A 14,968-nucleotide genomic window follows, 5' to 3' on the forward strand; every position below is an offset into this window, starting at 1 on the left:
GCCTAAGAAATCTTAGAAAATCTTGTCTCATTTTCTTTTAAATACTTGATTCTGTTCTTACCTTTGAATGTATCTAGTTTCTCTGCCCATCTCCAGGGTTTTCTTTCTTTTTTTCTTTCCTAATTTTAGTATAATTTGGATTTTTCCCTTGTAGTAGTGGTTGAAGCGGTTCACTCTGTAAGGATATGTGATCAAAGGGAATTTTATTTTTTTAATGAAGAGAAGAGTTGCATTACTTCCTCTTTGAAGACTCCACTCCACTGTAAGGGTTTATAATTCAGATTTGTTAAATATTTGTGGTATATCCAATAATCGTTGTATTATTGGAATTTTCCTTCTTTATATGTACTGAGGAAGCATATAAGGGAAAAATCAACAGATAAATAAGCCATGAAAAAATTACCATGTAAATAACTTAACACTTTTTCTCCTTTGAAAGAAATAAAAGCATATGTTTGTATTGTATCAGTAATGATATCAGAATCAGGGAAATATGAATGAAGGCATTTTGGGGACTTTATTCAGGACTTTTATTGTCTAATATTTTGTTTTTTAATATTCTCTAACATTATTGACTGTCTAAATGAGGACCAAGGCTTCCAGTCCCAGTCTTGTGACTTGTCAATGCTAGTCATGCCGTTCCTAAGTTGCAGAAAGGATGTGGAAATCAGTTTAATGTAATTTGAAGGAAAATGTCCTGGATTAATTTTGTTATTATTTTGACAGATAATTGTTGAAGATCTTACTAAAGGAATGATCATATCACATTTAAAAATTATTTTCAACAGACTTTAACAGATATATTTATACATATGTTACAGTGTGTATGACATACATATAACATTTGTATAATTTAGAATATTCAGTTGTAATGGTATCAACTCGGTATTCACTGTTCAAAAAATGTCCTGATTTAACAGTTTGGTTTGTTGCTAATTTGTTCCTGAGACTCCCCCTAGTGTCTAGGTTTGGAAATGAGACTTCAGCTAGTTAGTTTTCATTTATTAGTTGAATACAGAGAGGATGTTATTTTTCTTCGCCTTGCTAGTTTTGTTTTTATTTATTTTGCCTAAAATAAATATTGCAGTGTTAAGATATGTTCCGTTTCATTTTCAGATTTGTTATTTTAAATTACCCTGAATTAAACATCACTAGCTGTAACTGATTTAGAAAGCTTGTTTTGAATACCAGCAAATGTAGACCTCAGGGGCCAAAGGTGGAAAACTCTTTTAAGATGGAATGTTTGGCTTTGTCTGGCAAACTTCTGAATCTCTATTCCATTAAACAGAAGCCAAGGTAGCAATGAGAAGATCTTTCCAAAATTAAACTATACCATTCAAATGTTTTAGCTTGCATCTCTACAAATTAGAAGTTCTTGATTTTTTCAAAGTAGTAGTAACATTTTGGGATCACTTTTAAACTCCTTTCTTAGTGATAAGTATCTGAATTAAAAACTGATCAATATAATTAGAAAGCTACAATGGTAGGTTCAGACACTGGTTATTCCTTAGTAAGTTACTTAAATCTAATTGATTTACATAGCTATAAAATCAGGACTCGAAATACTGTTACTTTGAATACACACATGGAAAAAATTTATAGTTGCATGACTTACATTTAAAGTCTAGAAATTGAGAAACAAGTGTATGCATATACCACACATACATCTACACAGCTAACTGAAGTTAGCCACTGTGGGAAGAGTTAGTGGGAAATGCTCCTGGGAAAAAGTCATTTTTTATATGGAATTCTGTATATTGATTATCCTTGCCTGATTTTGTTTATAATGTTGTCAAAATATCCTTTGAAGAATCCCAAAAATCTAATATGTGAAATGTGAATTCAGTTGCCCTTTGAGAAGCATAAAGTGTCTATTATGAGTCTTGTGAGTGAGATCTGTTATCTGTATATTCAGATTGGTCATACAGCCAGAGTCACATTGTAACACTTCTGTATATTCAGATTGGTCATACAGCCAGAGTCACATTGTAACACTTCTGTGTATTCAGATTGGTCATACAGCCAGAGTCACATTGTAACACTTCTGTGTATTCAGATTGGTCATACAGCCAGAGTCACATTGTAACACTTCTGTGTATTCAGATTGGTCATACAGCCAGAGTCACATTGTAACACTTCTGTGTATTCAGATTGGTCATACAGCCAGAGTCACATTGTAACACTTCTGTGTATTCAGATTGGTCATACAGCCAGAGTCACATTGTAACACTTCTGTGTATTCAGATTGGTCATACAGCCAGAGTCACATTGTAACACTTCTGTGTATTCAGATTGGTCATACAGCCAGAGTCACATTGTAACACTTCTGTGTATTCAGATTGGTCATACAGCCAGAGTCACATTGTAACACTTCTGTGTTTCAGGGTGTTGACGATGCCTTCTATACATTAGTGCGAGAAATTCGAAAACATAAAGAAAAGATGAGCAAAGATGGTAAAAAGAAGAAAAAGAAGTCAAAGACAAAGTGTATAATTATGTAAATAAAATTTGTACTTTTTTCTTAAGGCATACTTAAGTAAAAGTGGTAATTTTTGTACATTACACTAAATTATTAGCATTTGTTTTAGCATTACTTAATTTTTTTCTGCTCCATGCAAACTGTTAGCTTTTATCCTAAATGCTTATTTTTAAATGACAGTGGAAACTTTTTTTCCCTCTAAGTGCCAGTATTCCCTGATTTTAGTTTATGAACTAGCAATGCCTGTGAAACAAAAGCTGAATTGCGGGGCCGTGTGCCGTCCCCGGCTTTGTGGTGCATGCCGCTCATCCCTTCCTGTCTCCTTATCAGTTGTGAACATCGGTGTGAAACAACCTAAAGAAGCTTTTAAGTCATCTCTGTTTTATGTTTTATCTAGTCACATACATGGATTAATTAGTGACTAACTTGAGTTTAGAGTTTTGGCCATTTTCCTGAGACGCTGAGGGAACATGCATGTCTGGACTTTGTACTGATTTGTCTTCTGAGCGTCACGTCCCCCCGTTTGCCATCCTCACACGTGGGAAGTGACACTGCTAGCAAAAGTTTCCTTTCCCACTGCTAGTCATGGTCTCTCCTCCAAATACTATATTTTTTTTTATAAAAAGGGGAAAAAAAAATTACAAGACAATGGAAATAATTAAGGCCATTGACTATCGACATTAGGTAAATTATTCAGATTCCTAATGGCTTTTCCTATTAAGGCAAGCCAAGTATGAAATGGGGATTATAGTAACTAATTAGGGGCTGTATTTACATGCTATTAAAGTTTTATAATAGTGGGAAAACTTTTAAAATGTGTAAAAAATTCTCATAGGAATTAAATATAATCTCCGTGGGTCAGATTACTCTTTGTCAGCATAAATTTGTGTCTTTTCTTGGACTTACTAGTCTTTGGAAGTGATTACTAGGGTTCTTTATGGCTAAGTGGGTGGTGACGGGACTCAGGTTGGAAGGCCAGGCCCTGTGTGAACCTGGAGGTGTCACGCAGGCCTCCAGAGCACCGAGTGGCCCACTGCAGTGATCCAGGGCTGCTCGGTGCCGGTGGCTCACCAAGGGGCCAGGAGGGTGTCTGGATGGCTCAGCTCCGCAGGAGGCATTTGCAGCTTGTGGTGGTTCCATGGACGAATCAAAAGCATCGTTTCTTTTTTGTAAACTTTTTAAGAAATTATTTTTAAGTATTAACTTGAAAGTTCAAATTTTGAGGTTGGATGTGTCAACACTTTTTTAAACATTGAAGCAAAAGTTTCAGAAATGTCTAGTTTGGTTAATTCTTTTAATGCTGGTTAAAGTAGTGCATCATGAGCACTTTCCATGCTTGATGCAAATTTTGAATAGCTAATACTAAAGGAACAGATGTATAAGCATTACTGAAAAGTCCTTGCAATGCATCTAAAGTGTTATTGAAAGTGTTTGAGGTGAGCTGGCCCAGGGAGATGAACAGCAGCCTAGGAGGAAGAGGCCTCGGGGGTTAGGTGTGCTCCCTAAGTCCGGATTTTGAACTAATCACTTGTTGTCCATGTCTTCATGTTAAAAGAAGTCATCTCAAAGCTCCCCGTAACTCCACAGCCGTGTGGTTTACGTTCAGCTTACAAAAGCCTACACCTGTTTGTCCAGCTTTGCACAATCTCCAGCTTGTTTTTACCGGTGTTACCATCTTCATTGCCAATCTTGGGCAAAATTGTGCACAGGGTGAAGTTTATATTGAGTAGCCATCCTCCGGTTTCAGGCCTCCCCTGCCATGCCGTTGTGCCTGCCCGCCCTTCCACAAGACCATGACATGATGCAGCTTTCTTGTAATCCTTCCCGTTCTCCTGATTCCCTGTGTTGTTGCTGCTATGGATGTCTCCATGACGTTTTCCCAGTAGGTCACGTTCAGAATGCCCCACATCTTATTTCCTCAGGGCTGTAACTAATCTGACAGATACAGTGATGGAATGTGACCTGCGAGGTGGGTGATACCTGTAGCAATTTAATCAAGAGCCTTGACCATCATCTCTTTGTAGCCCAGTAAGGAGGAATTTCCAAACCAGCGTCTGAACAGACAGTGCTGCCCAGTGGAAGGAGAACTTAATAAAGGTAGTGCTGCAGTCTGCAGCCAGGGCGAGCCCTGCTGCCAGTGGTACATTCCATTACAATGAAAAGTACTGTGGAATTTAATTCACATTGCTGTTTATGAGAATTCATTTATTCTGCGAATACAGTGAGTATCTCTCCGATGGCAGCTAGTGTACAGACAACAGTGATGAGGTGTAAGCTTCTGCCTAGGAGGGACATCCTCTCCACTGCTCAGCCTTGCTACCGTGCTCCAACAGGCGCCGCACCGGCCCGCACAGGACCCGCACAGGACCCGGAGGTAACCAGTGTGGAGCTCCGCTCCTCAGAGAGGGCTTCTCCCAGTTCTAAAATAATTGTTTTGCTATGATTCCATTGTGACTGATCAAGTTACTTTATGTATAGATCACTTTACATTGTTCCAAAGGGTAAACTTTGTTGATTTTTATTTGGCATAACTGATTTTATTGAGACAATTATAGTATTACATTCTGTCATACTAATATTAAAATTCAAAAGTAATATTCTAACTTTCTCTTTGTAGTTAAAATAGACTTTTTAAAATTAAAGATTGACTTCTAAAAGTTTTATCTGGCCAGCTCACAGAAAAGCAAACTTTTGTATAAAAATACGATTTCTGAAGTGCAATGCTGAAGTACAGAATTTGGGAGTATTGTCTAGGCAGAGTTCTGTGACTGAACAAGTACCTCTTATTTCTACAGACACATGACCACACTTAGCAACTGTAGGGCATGACAGAGGGGGCAGTAAATTGAAAACTCCTGAGTTTGATATAGCTGGGCACATTTTTTTAAGGTAGTGGTAATAATCTTTTGTTAGGTAAATTTTGAATAGCTTAACAAAGGTTTTCTTAAAGATTTCAGAGGGGGTGAAAATTCTAGGAATTAATGTAAATGTTACTTAATTATAATAGCTTTAAAGATAAAATCCTTGTTGGAAAAAGTGCTAAATTACATAGTCTTAGTATTAATATGTTTGTGGAGGAACTTAGCTGACATGTAGCGTAATTTGGGTGGAATAGTCCCCATTAGGGACTCTAAGCTCTGTGTTAACTGAGTCACACTGCATAGGAATTTAGACTCTAACTCTTGAGTTGTTAAAACCTTTGCCACGAGTGCACAATTTTGTCCTAAAATATTCATGTGTAGAAACTTTGTAAGGCATGTTTAAGTTATCGTTTGCACAAGTTCATCTCATTTGTATTCCATTGATTGACTTTTTCTTTTTTTTTCCTGGTAACCATTTTTCCCCCCAAAAGAAAACATGTATACCTAAGGATTTTTTTTTTTTTTTTTTTGAGACAATAAGAACTGTCTGAAATCATTCCCATTTTGTCATATAATAATTTCTTGGTCATTACTTTGCAGTGTTTCTTAAAATCAAACGGAATTTATTTTAGTAACTTTCTGGTTACTATTGGGTAGCATGAATTCTGCATTGAGAAACTGGATAATAAACAGCTGGTAACTGTAAATCTGTCAGAAAGTGGATATTATTTCTTAGAAGATATATTCATGCTAGTTTTTAAGGCATAATCATAACTAGATTAAGGTTTGTGTTTTAGTTAAATAGTTTGAAGTACCTGTTTGGGATGATGATAGGCAATGTAGAAGGACTTTATAAAAACCAAAAGCTCCAACCTACAGAAACGGCGATCCCAGAGGGCCCACCACCCCAGAGCTGACCGGGTTATGTGATGTTCATCCAGGAGTTTCCAGGTCCACTGTCTTGTGTTTTCATGTTGAAAATACTTTTGCATTTTTCCTTTGCGTGCCAATTTCTTACTAGTACTATTTCTTAATGTAACATGTTTACCTGGAATGTATTTTAACTATTTTTGTATAGTGTAAACTGAAACATGCACATTTTGTACATTGTGCTTTTTTTTTGTGGGACATATGCAGTGTGATCCAGTCGTTTTCCATCCTTTGGTTGCGCTGACCTAGGAATGTTGGTCATATCAAACATTAAATTTTAAAATGACCACTCTTTTAATTAAAATTAACTTTTAAATGTTTATAGGAGTATGTGCTGTGAAGTGATCTGAAATTTGTAATATTTTTGTCCTGAACTGTACTGCTCCTAATTATTGTAATGTAATAAAAATAGTTATGGTGACTATGAGAGTGTGTATTTCTTGATGGAAATTTGAGACATTTGCTTCACAATCGCTAATGGAATACTTTACAAACCACAGGCACTATAGTACACCAGGTTGTAAGTTAGCAAAAATATCCTTTATTATAAAAGTTGTTGTGAACATTATGTAAAGGTTTAAGTGTGCAGGTGTAAACCTGTGTTGGGTATAGACCCACTGCGTGTTCACTGGTTGAGAAGCAGATGACGGCACAAGGGGACGGCACTTACTGCTGGAGGCACACCTTGGTGGTTTGGTTTTAGACCCCAAGGGACCAGCAGCAGAGTTTATTATGGAGTTCACTGAGTACCTGTGTCTCTAATACCAGTCACCAACAGTTGGAGGGTCAGAAATAGCCTCACTCTGTACATCCTATTATTTCTATAACTACATTTAGATCTTCAGCATGAACTTAATATTGTTAATTTATGAAAATGGGTCAATAAAATTAGGAGTAAATGAAAAAGAAGTTATTTTACCTAGGAAGTATACATTAAAAAGCAGTATCTTGTCAGTAAAATGGGGAAATGGGCAGAATAGCTGGCTAAAATCTTAAGTCACATTAAAGTGTATTATATGTTCTTTCAAAATTGGATATTCATTAACTTATAATTGGTAGCACTATTAACTACTATTTTAGAATAAAAATTGGATAAACTTGATTATCAAGGTTTTGGTTTGAATGGAAATTGAAATGCAGCTACAATAGGGTGGCATTTTTTTAATACAACCTGTAGGTGACTATCTTAAGTCAGAACTGTTTTACACTTTTAGCCAACTCTGATAGCAATCGTCAGTTAGTTTTGTCGGTATCTGAATAATAGCGTTGTTTCATAGCTCTGTATTTCCTAAGGAAGTATAAGGCTTCCAGTTCTTTCATTACAAATTCGCCCCGTGCAATAAGTTCTCTGATCTTCTCTGGGTCGTTCACATCCTTGTTTTTAAGGAAAACATTCTTCAAACGCCTTTTAAAATAGTCTGCTCCTTTTGGATAGTCTCGTCCAAGATACAGCAGCTTGAAAAAAAGAAATTATGTATGTCTAAATGATTCATGTCTCATAGGATTTGTAAAATGGGCAGCGTAATTACTACTTACATTTTTGTAAAGATTCAGTACTTCTCCTCTGAGGGAATTGGCCATGTTCATTTATCCTGGGAACATTCCACTTTCTTCATATACCACATACCTAAGGAAGATACATTGTTCTCAACTGCTTTGTAGTTAAAAATTAAATAAAAAAGCATATGAGGAAGTGGCAATTTCTTCTACTTTCAATGTTTGTAGAGTGCTTATGTGTCTCAGATGCCGGGATACAGCTGGGAGTGAGTTCTGTTCTTGGAGAACTGACTTCTAAGGGAGACAGAAATGCAGAGTTAGGAATTCTAACAGATCCTATGAAGGATTCGAGATTGGAAAGTGCATTCTCAGTTCATCTCCTTGTGTACCACAGATCAATCAATCTGACCCTGTTACTGCCAGCTGCCTCATTTTGTAAGTTACCTGGTCTTACTGAGCCTGCTGGCTTATCAGGGGAAGGCCAGATCTGTTTAGACGGTGTTGGAAAGAGGCCTGGGCAAGTCTGGAAGCCATTCAAGAAGCGGCAAAAAACTACACAGACAGTCTCAGTCAGGCAGTGGGTGCAGGCAGATGGGCGGCGAGTAGACGGCCAGGGGCCAGTGAGCAGTCTTGGGCAGCAGCATCCTGGGGCGTTGGGTCAGACTTGCTGATGCAGTTGATGGGAAAAGGCTGCTGAAGACACCTTGACAGCTCAAACCTAGAAGATCATTTCTACTACTTTGCATGATTATTTGGAATTAAATCCTAAAATTCTTGATGCTGTGCTTAGAAACTACAATCTGGATGGAATATTTTAGAAGCCAAGATCTGGGCACCAGAAATGCTTATTAACTTTGCATGGCCACTGTTCCCAGGTTCGCAAAGTAGACAGTGCTGTACACATATGTACAGGTAGAGACGGATGGCCACCTGGCAGTCTATAATCTAACACCTAATGCGTTCCAAGTACATGGGGTTTATTTTAATCTCCTCTCTGCTCATAGTGTTGACACTTTTGTCCACTACCGAGGACTCTGATTCCATCATCAGCAGTTATTCATCATCACCTTTTCCTGTGTGGTCAGATTCCTGTCGGGGTCACCACGCGGCCCTGCTGCCTAGTACTAAACCACCTTTATCACCACCTCTCCAAATTCTACCCTTCCTGCTACCTGAGTTTCCCACTTGTGTGCCCACTCGCTCCTCCCTGGTGCTCGCCTGCTGCTATACCCAGCCCCACCTTCATGCCACTTGGCCCCAATTACCCCTGGCAGGGCTACCATCTTGCCAACCTTTCATCTCCTCCCCCTTTCCCAAGTTTCTGTCTTGCTTGACCTCACCTGGTGGCTTTTGGACTGAATTATTCTGAAGGACGACCTGGAAGTAATGTACATTGTGGCCTTTTCAGTCTGTTTTAATGGTTATTTTACAGTTAAGTAGCAGAAGTTGTAGCTGAAAATTATAGCATCATATCAATGAAAAATAGTGATGCTGAATAATGTTCTTCCCGTCATTGCTGCTAATTTTGGCTGAGCGCCCTACAGGAAAAAAAAATGTAGATTCTCAATTTTGACTTCCCTGCAGCTTCCTAAACCCCACATCTTTGGGGGCATTTGGGCAAAGTCTCTCATAATTTGAAAAAATAGAATATATCAATGCTGTTCATATGCTTCATTTTAAAGTTTTTATGATCTTTACAATACATAAGAAAAATAGTGCTTGAAATATGTCAAACATACACGTCTGAGTACCCATCATTTAAGAAATAGAAAAAGTCTCGGAAGCTGCTGTGTCCTCTCCAGCTGCTGCTCCTTCCCCATCGCTACCACGATGGCCACTGACTCCCTAGTGACCTGCTCTGTGGCTTTCCCACCCACGAGCTGTGTTCTGAATGATACATTTAGTTCTGACAGCAGCAAGCACGAGCCTAAGGAAAGGGACAGCCAGCTTGCTGTGAGCTGAACAGTCCCGGCTGCTTTCCTTCTCTGTGGGTTAGAAGTAGGCTCCCCTGGAGAACTCAACTGCAGTGTCCAGAGGGAATTGCGACAGATAGTTGATTTCTGGCCAGTGTATACAAGAAGAGAGGCTAGGAGAAGGCTAGTTGCTGCTGTACACTCACCAGAGCCCAGTTTAGCTTGCAGGAACAGGTTGAAACACAAGGGTAGCAAGTGGGTGCCCTCTGCAGGTCCCAGCCTGCTTGCATGTCAGGGAAGAAGGCATTTCATCACCACATGGTCAGGACAAAGAAAGGACTGATCAAGACTGGTCCCAGGTGTGCCCAGGCACACTGTGGGGAGGTGAACAAGGCGGGACCTTGGCAGCAGGGATCCGGCTGGTGACAGCCAGCAGTGTGAGTCCTGTTCACTACTCGGATATTGCAGGTGGTAGTTGCCCTCCATGTCCAGGGGTTCAGCTTTCATGGTGGGATCCTGCTGTACGCTTCTCCCAGAAATGCCTTTTGACTCCTGCATTAGCAGTTCTGTTATGTTTGAAGTGGTTCTGTTTTCTGGCTTCCTTTTGGTAAACCATAGTTCTGTAGCCTCTTGAAAAATACTACACGAGGGCCCAGTGTGGTAGCCTAGCGGCTAAAGTCCTCACCTTGAATGCATGTATCCCATATGGGTGCTGGTTCTAATCCCGGCGGCCCTGCTTCCCATCCAGCTCCCTGTTTGTGACCTGGGAAAGCAGTCAAGGTCAGCCTAATGCCTTGCGACCCTCACCCAAGTGGGAGACCCAGAAGAAGCTCCCGGTTCCTGCAACCTGCCATTGCAGCTGCTTGGGGAGTGAATCAACGGACGGAAGATCTTCCTCTTTGTCTCTCCTCCTCTCTGTATATCTGATGTGCAATAAAAATAAAGAAAAGAAAATACTACATGAAAGTAAGTGAACTTCTGGATGTCCAAAAGTGGCTTGGAGCTGGCTGACTGGCTGGTGTAGACACCGAGCAGGAAGAACATTTCCTTGAGCTTTTCCAAGTAGTGGCTCTTCTGGAAGGTTTTGCTATCTGCGGTTAAGAACTGCAGAGCAATCCCGATAGGTGATCTTTTGTATTTTCTGCCTTTTTCCAGACACTAGCAGAATCTTCTTTGTGGAAATTTTGAAATTTTGGGTGAAATCTTGATGTGAGCTTATGTTCATATATTGTGCTACACAGTTGTGTGTGTAGACATTTGTTTGGCTAAAAAAAAAATGTAGCCATATTTTCCAACATGCCCTGTTTTCCTTTCTGTCGCTCTATATTCTGTTTCAGTCAGCTTTCTGAAGATTTTTTTGTTCCAAGCATTCTGTTAAGTCTCTAATTGCATCAAATGTGCAAGAAAACTTGTTGCTATAAATGTTTGTTGTTTAGTATTCTGTTCTTGTTTATTCGGGAAACAAAATAGGCGTTTTCGCAGTTGCATAATGTTATCTACTAGAGAAAATATTTCATCTTGTAAAAAAATACATTAAAATGACAGGTTCTGGGGAGATTTCATGTTTGGAGCCGACCATTCAAATCTTATGCGGCTTTAACCAGGGTACTAGTAAGATCAGAAGTTGGTACCTAGACAGTTGCTTTGCAGCACTCAGATGTCACCCATTGGAGCTGGATTCTGCTACAGAGATGTTACACATGCTGAAATACTTGAGTGGCCTTGGAAAGCAGGAAGGGGTCGGCGATGCTGGAGGCCTCCTCAGCGGTGATGACTGTTGGTCATCTTTACTTTAGTGATGACTTCCTCAGTGTGTGCGTGTCTTTTTTTTTTTTTTTTTTTAAGATCTGTTATTGACAGGCGGAGTTAGGGAGATGAGGGAGAATCTTCCAGCTGCTGGCTCACTCCACAAACAGCCACAGTGGCTTGAGCTGAACCTTGCTCTGAATCTCCTATGTGGCCCAAGTACTTGACCACCCTCTGCTGTCTTCCCAGGCCATTAGCAGGGAACTGGAGAGGAAGTGGAGCTGCTGGGACTCGAACCAGCACCCGTATGAGACACCAGTACCACAACGGAGGGTTAGTCTGACATGCTACCCCAGCAGCCCCAGACATCTCAGATTTATCAAATTGTACTTTTAAGTGCAGTTTATGTCAGTTACACCTAGGCAAAGTTTGAAAGGGAATGGACTGGACATGCTGTCAACACTAAGCATACAGCTGGAAGGCACTGAGAGCCACAAGCTGGAGAGGTCAGTGGGTGCGGAAGCAGGCCAGCCTGTACTCAGCCCAGGGAGCAGCTAGGCAAAACCTGTGTGCTCTGGGGAAGGCCTGGAGGGAGGCACTCATTTCACATTAAAAAAAAAAAAAATACTAGAATACTTAAGGGAAAAAAAAGTTTATAGAATACATGGGTAAGTTTATTTGGCTGAAAAATTTTTTTTGAAACCATGGAGTTTTGTCATAATGCTTACACCCAAAGGGCAAATGTTGCCAGTATAGTAGCTACGTGATGACCTTTTCTTGCTGGAGTTCATAAATATGCTTTTCTGACTCCGTACTAGTGCAAAAAGATCACATAGAAAGTGACACTGCTTCTACATTAATAAAGGCCCCCCCTTTTCAGATAGTCAGCACTTTATTATATAGGAGGGCTTGTGTTCTGTGGCTTTACGCTTGAGAAATATGATAAGGGTTGTGCACAAGTTTAAGATACGTTGGGCTAAACTGGTGGTCAGTGTTGGGTGTATCTGTGATGTACAGTTGTACTTTCAGCTTGTGATATGTGTATGTCTCATGTATGTTAAGGATTGTCTGTGTTTTAGAGAAGAACAGCAGCGGGGACCCAGGGCTGTTCCTTAACCTTGCCTGAAGTGGCAGCGGTGATGCGCTAAGTCAGGAGCTAGGCGAGTTAGAGGCTGAGAGAGGTCCCCAGTTATTGTGAAAGTTTGGATTTGTGCAGGAGGTTATAGCCAGGTGCAACTTCCCTCTGTTTTTTCTTTGTTGTTTTTAACCAGTGACTCTGGACTAAAAACCAGCTCCAGTGCTGGATTAAAGGACAACTAGTGGTCCTGGTGCCGGAAGTTCTGCATCCCCACCTTCCCACTAACTTCAGATGATAACAAACAGGAAAGTGGTGAAAACACTGCATCCACATGACCTCACGTTGTGGTTTAGTGAGACGACTCAAACTGCCCCAAATAAACTTAACTTTAGGAATCTCCACTCAAGCTCTTCCAGCACACTCGGCAGATGCAGAGAGCGTGATCAGAGGTAAGTGGCCAAGACTTCTCCCCTAACACTGCAGACCGCTTACTCCTAGGCCTAAGAGCCAGGTTATACAAGTGAGCTGAAAAGAAACTGGAGTATATTTTTAGAAGGGACAGATAACTATGCCTGTCATAGGTAGAGAACAGGAACTGGCCTTTTTGCTTATGCCACCTGTTCAAGGAGTACTGGAGGAAAATGAAGCTCCCTCGTAGGAGTTTTTGTAACAGCGTGCCCCCTAGAACACTGGCTAGTTCTGACCCATCCGCAGCAATCCCTTCACCCCGACAGGCGGTTTGATTACAAAGTCCTCTCTCCTGGAGGTCCAGCATCTTTGGGTAGTTTGGGGTTATTCTCACACCTCCTTATCCCCACCAATCCTAGTCTGTGTTGACAAGTTTTATATTATGAAATACCGGGGCCAGCGTTACATCATAACAGACTAAGCCGCTGCTGCCTACAGTGCTGGCCTGCCGTATGGATACCGGTTCATGTCCCATCTGCTCCGTTTCCAATCCGACTCCCTGTTAATGTGCCTGGGAAAGCAGCAGAGGATGGCTCAAGCCATGTGAGAGACCTGGAAGAAGCTCCTGGCTCTTCGCTTCAGACCAGCCTGGCCCCAGCTTGTGGCCATTCGTGAACAGTGAGTGGAAGTTCTGTATCCTTAGTGTAATTCTGCCTTTCAAATGAATACACCTTTCTTTTAAATATTTATTTATTTTTAGGTAAGGCACATTTATAGGGAGAAGGAGATAGAAAGATCTTCCATCAACTGAGTCACTCCCCAAGTGGCCACAATGGCTGGAGCCAGGAGCCAGGAACTTCCTCCAGGTCTCCAACGCAGGTGCAGGATCCCAAGACTTTGGGGTCATTCTCGACTGCTTTCCCAGGCCACAAGCAGGGAGCTGGATGGGAAGTGGAGCAGCCAGCATACAAACCGGCACCCATATGGGATCCCGGTGAATGTAAGGCAAGGATTTAGCCACTAAGCCATCGTACTGGGCTCTAAATACATGCTTTTAAAAATACATACGAGTCTGTATACATCCGTACCAACCAACAATGGCCTTGTTGGTGCAGCGCCCTGTTACCCAAGTTAGTAGCCCTTTAGCCCAGAGACGACTCCTTTGGGGATCACTGCCCGTCAAGTTACGGCGTCGGAAGGGAGAGAGCATTGTGAAACGCTGCCACTCGGAAACGTGGCCCAGGTTCCCTGCGGCTACATGCAGGGTAGGGTCGGAGAGGAGAGAACGCAGCGGAGCTCCGGACCACGGAGGAGGCTGCAGGCTGCTGCGCTGTCGGTACCCCGGGCCCACGGTGGGCGCCTTGCTCCCTCTGGAGGCAAGATCTGGTCCAGGAACTGCTTCCTCCACCATCGGTGCTGGGGCTGCCCTTAGGAACAGGGGGCACACACCTTCGTACACAGGGTCCACAGAACCCCGAGCAGTCCGAAGGTCACCGGCCTCACAGCCGGCTGCTTTCCCTCCTTATCTACACGGACACCCGGGGCCCTGCCTCTTCTGGCCTAACCCGATGGGGCTCGGGCAGCCGGCCGAGCCGTCAGCCCCTGGGTCCAAGCTCCCGACACACACAGACCAGGAAGGCAGCGAGCCCTGCCCCCGTCGGAGCCACTCACGCACTGTCCGGCTCTCCGCAGCCGAGAAGGCCTCCGTCCACTTGCCCTCGGTCCGCCTGTCCGTCCGCCCTGCTGCAGGGCGTGGACGCACCTGTCAGCCCAAGGGGCGGAGCGCCAGCCGGAAGAGCCCCGGCGCGACTGCGCAGACCGCTGTGGGCGTGGCCTGTCGTCACGACGACCCGGGAGCGTCTGTCCTCGCCACCCAGCTCCCACCGTGGACACTGCGGACGCGGTGCTCTCCGCCTCATGGTGAGCGGATAAGGCGAGGGAGAGCGGGCCAGGGACCTGAGCCTCCGGAGTGGACGGGTGTCGTGAGAGCCCCTGCTGTTATAGCTGGCTGATGGGCTGAGGGACAGACTCATGCCCCGGGGTGGACATCCCTGTC

At 42.3% G+C, this 14,968-nt stretch overlaps 3 protein-coding genes across 9 annotated transcripts in view; 2 read left to right on the top strand and 1 right to left on the bottom strand.

Moving 5' to 3' along the window:
- KRAS (KRAS proto-oncogene, GTPase) overlaps nt 1–3,096 on the top strand; it is a 37,394-nt gene extending 34,298 nt beyond the window's left edge. For all 3 annotated transcript variants that reach the window (XM_058655720.1, XM_004592626.3, XM_058655721.1), the window contains one exon: nt 2,385–3,096. Coding sequence is in view for 1 of the 3 variants with exons in the window: in XM_058655721.1 (XP_058511704.1) it covers nt 2,385–2,501 (117 nt within the window). In the remaining 2 variants the exon portion in view is untranslated. The remainder of the gene's footprint in view (nt 1–2,384) is intronic.
- A 3,791-nt stretch (nt 3,097–6,887) lies between these two features.
- Nucleotides 6,888–14,753, bottom strand: ETFRF1 (electron transfer flavoprotein regulatory factor 1). 3 transcript variants are annotated; one of them, XM_058656059.1, is made up of 3 exons: nt 14,675–14,753; nt 7,807–7,897; nt 6,888–7,725 (listed from the first exon to the last, which is right to left on the bottom strand). In XM_058656059.1, the coding sequence occupies exons 2-3, from the start codon at nt 7,855–7,857 to the stop codon at nt 7,504–7,506; spliced, it is 273 nt and encodes a 90-aa protein (XP_058512042.1). In that variant the 5' UTR covers nt 7,858–7,897; nt 14,675–14,753; the 3' UTR covers nt 6,888–7,503. The 3 variants fall into 3 exon arrangements, with proteins under 3 accessions (XP_058512042.1, XP_058512041.1, XP_004592681.1); XM_058656058.1 differs by having other exon boundaries at nt 14,588–14,711; XM_004592624.3 differs by having other exon boundaries at nt 14,584–14,684.
- The window catches only part of DNAI7 (dynein axonemal intermediate chain 7), a 69,087-nt gene continuing 68,868 nt past the window's right edge, over nt 14,750–14,968 (top strand). For 2 of the 3 annotated variants that reach the window (XM_058656057.1, XM_058656053.1), the window contains exon 1: nt 14,750–14,832. In XM_058656057.1, coding sequence (XP_058512040.1) covers nt 14,830–14,832 — 3 coding nt within the window. In that variant the 5' untranslated portion in view covers nt 14,750–14,829. The remainder of the gene's footprint in view (nt 14,833–14,968) is intronic. The other variant, XM_058656054.1, reaches the window with a different exon arrangement.

This window comes from Ochotona princeps, chromosome 27 (genome assembly GCF_030435755.1).
Source record: "Ochotona princeps isolate mOchPri1 chromosome 27, mOchPri1.hap1, whole genome shotgun sequence".
Lineage (NCBI taxonomy): Eukaryota > Metazoa > Chordata > Mammalia > Lagomorpha > Ochotonidae > Ochotona > Ochotona princeps.

What these genes read in the sequence shown, in the direction of transcription:
- ETFRF1 (XM_058656059.1), bottom strand. Translation starts at nt 7,857, where the DNA reads ATGAACATGGCCAATTCCCTCAGAGGAGAAGTACTGAATCTTTACAAA. An exon ending in TACTGAATCTTTACAAAAAT is followed by an intron (nt 7,726 to 7,806) that starts GTAAGTAGTAAT and finishes CTTTTTTTCAAG; the next exon opens with CTGCTGTATCTTGGACGAGA.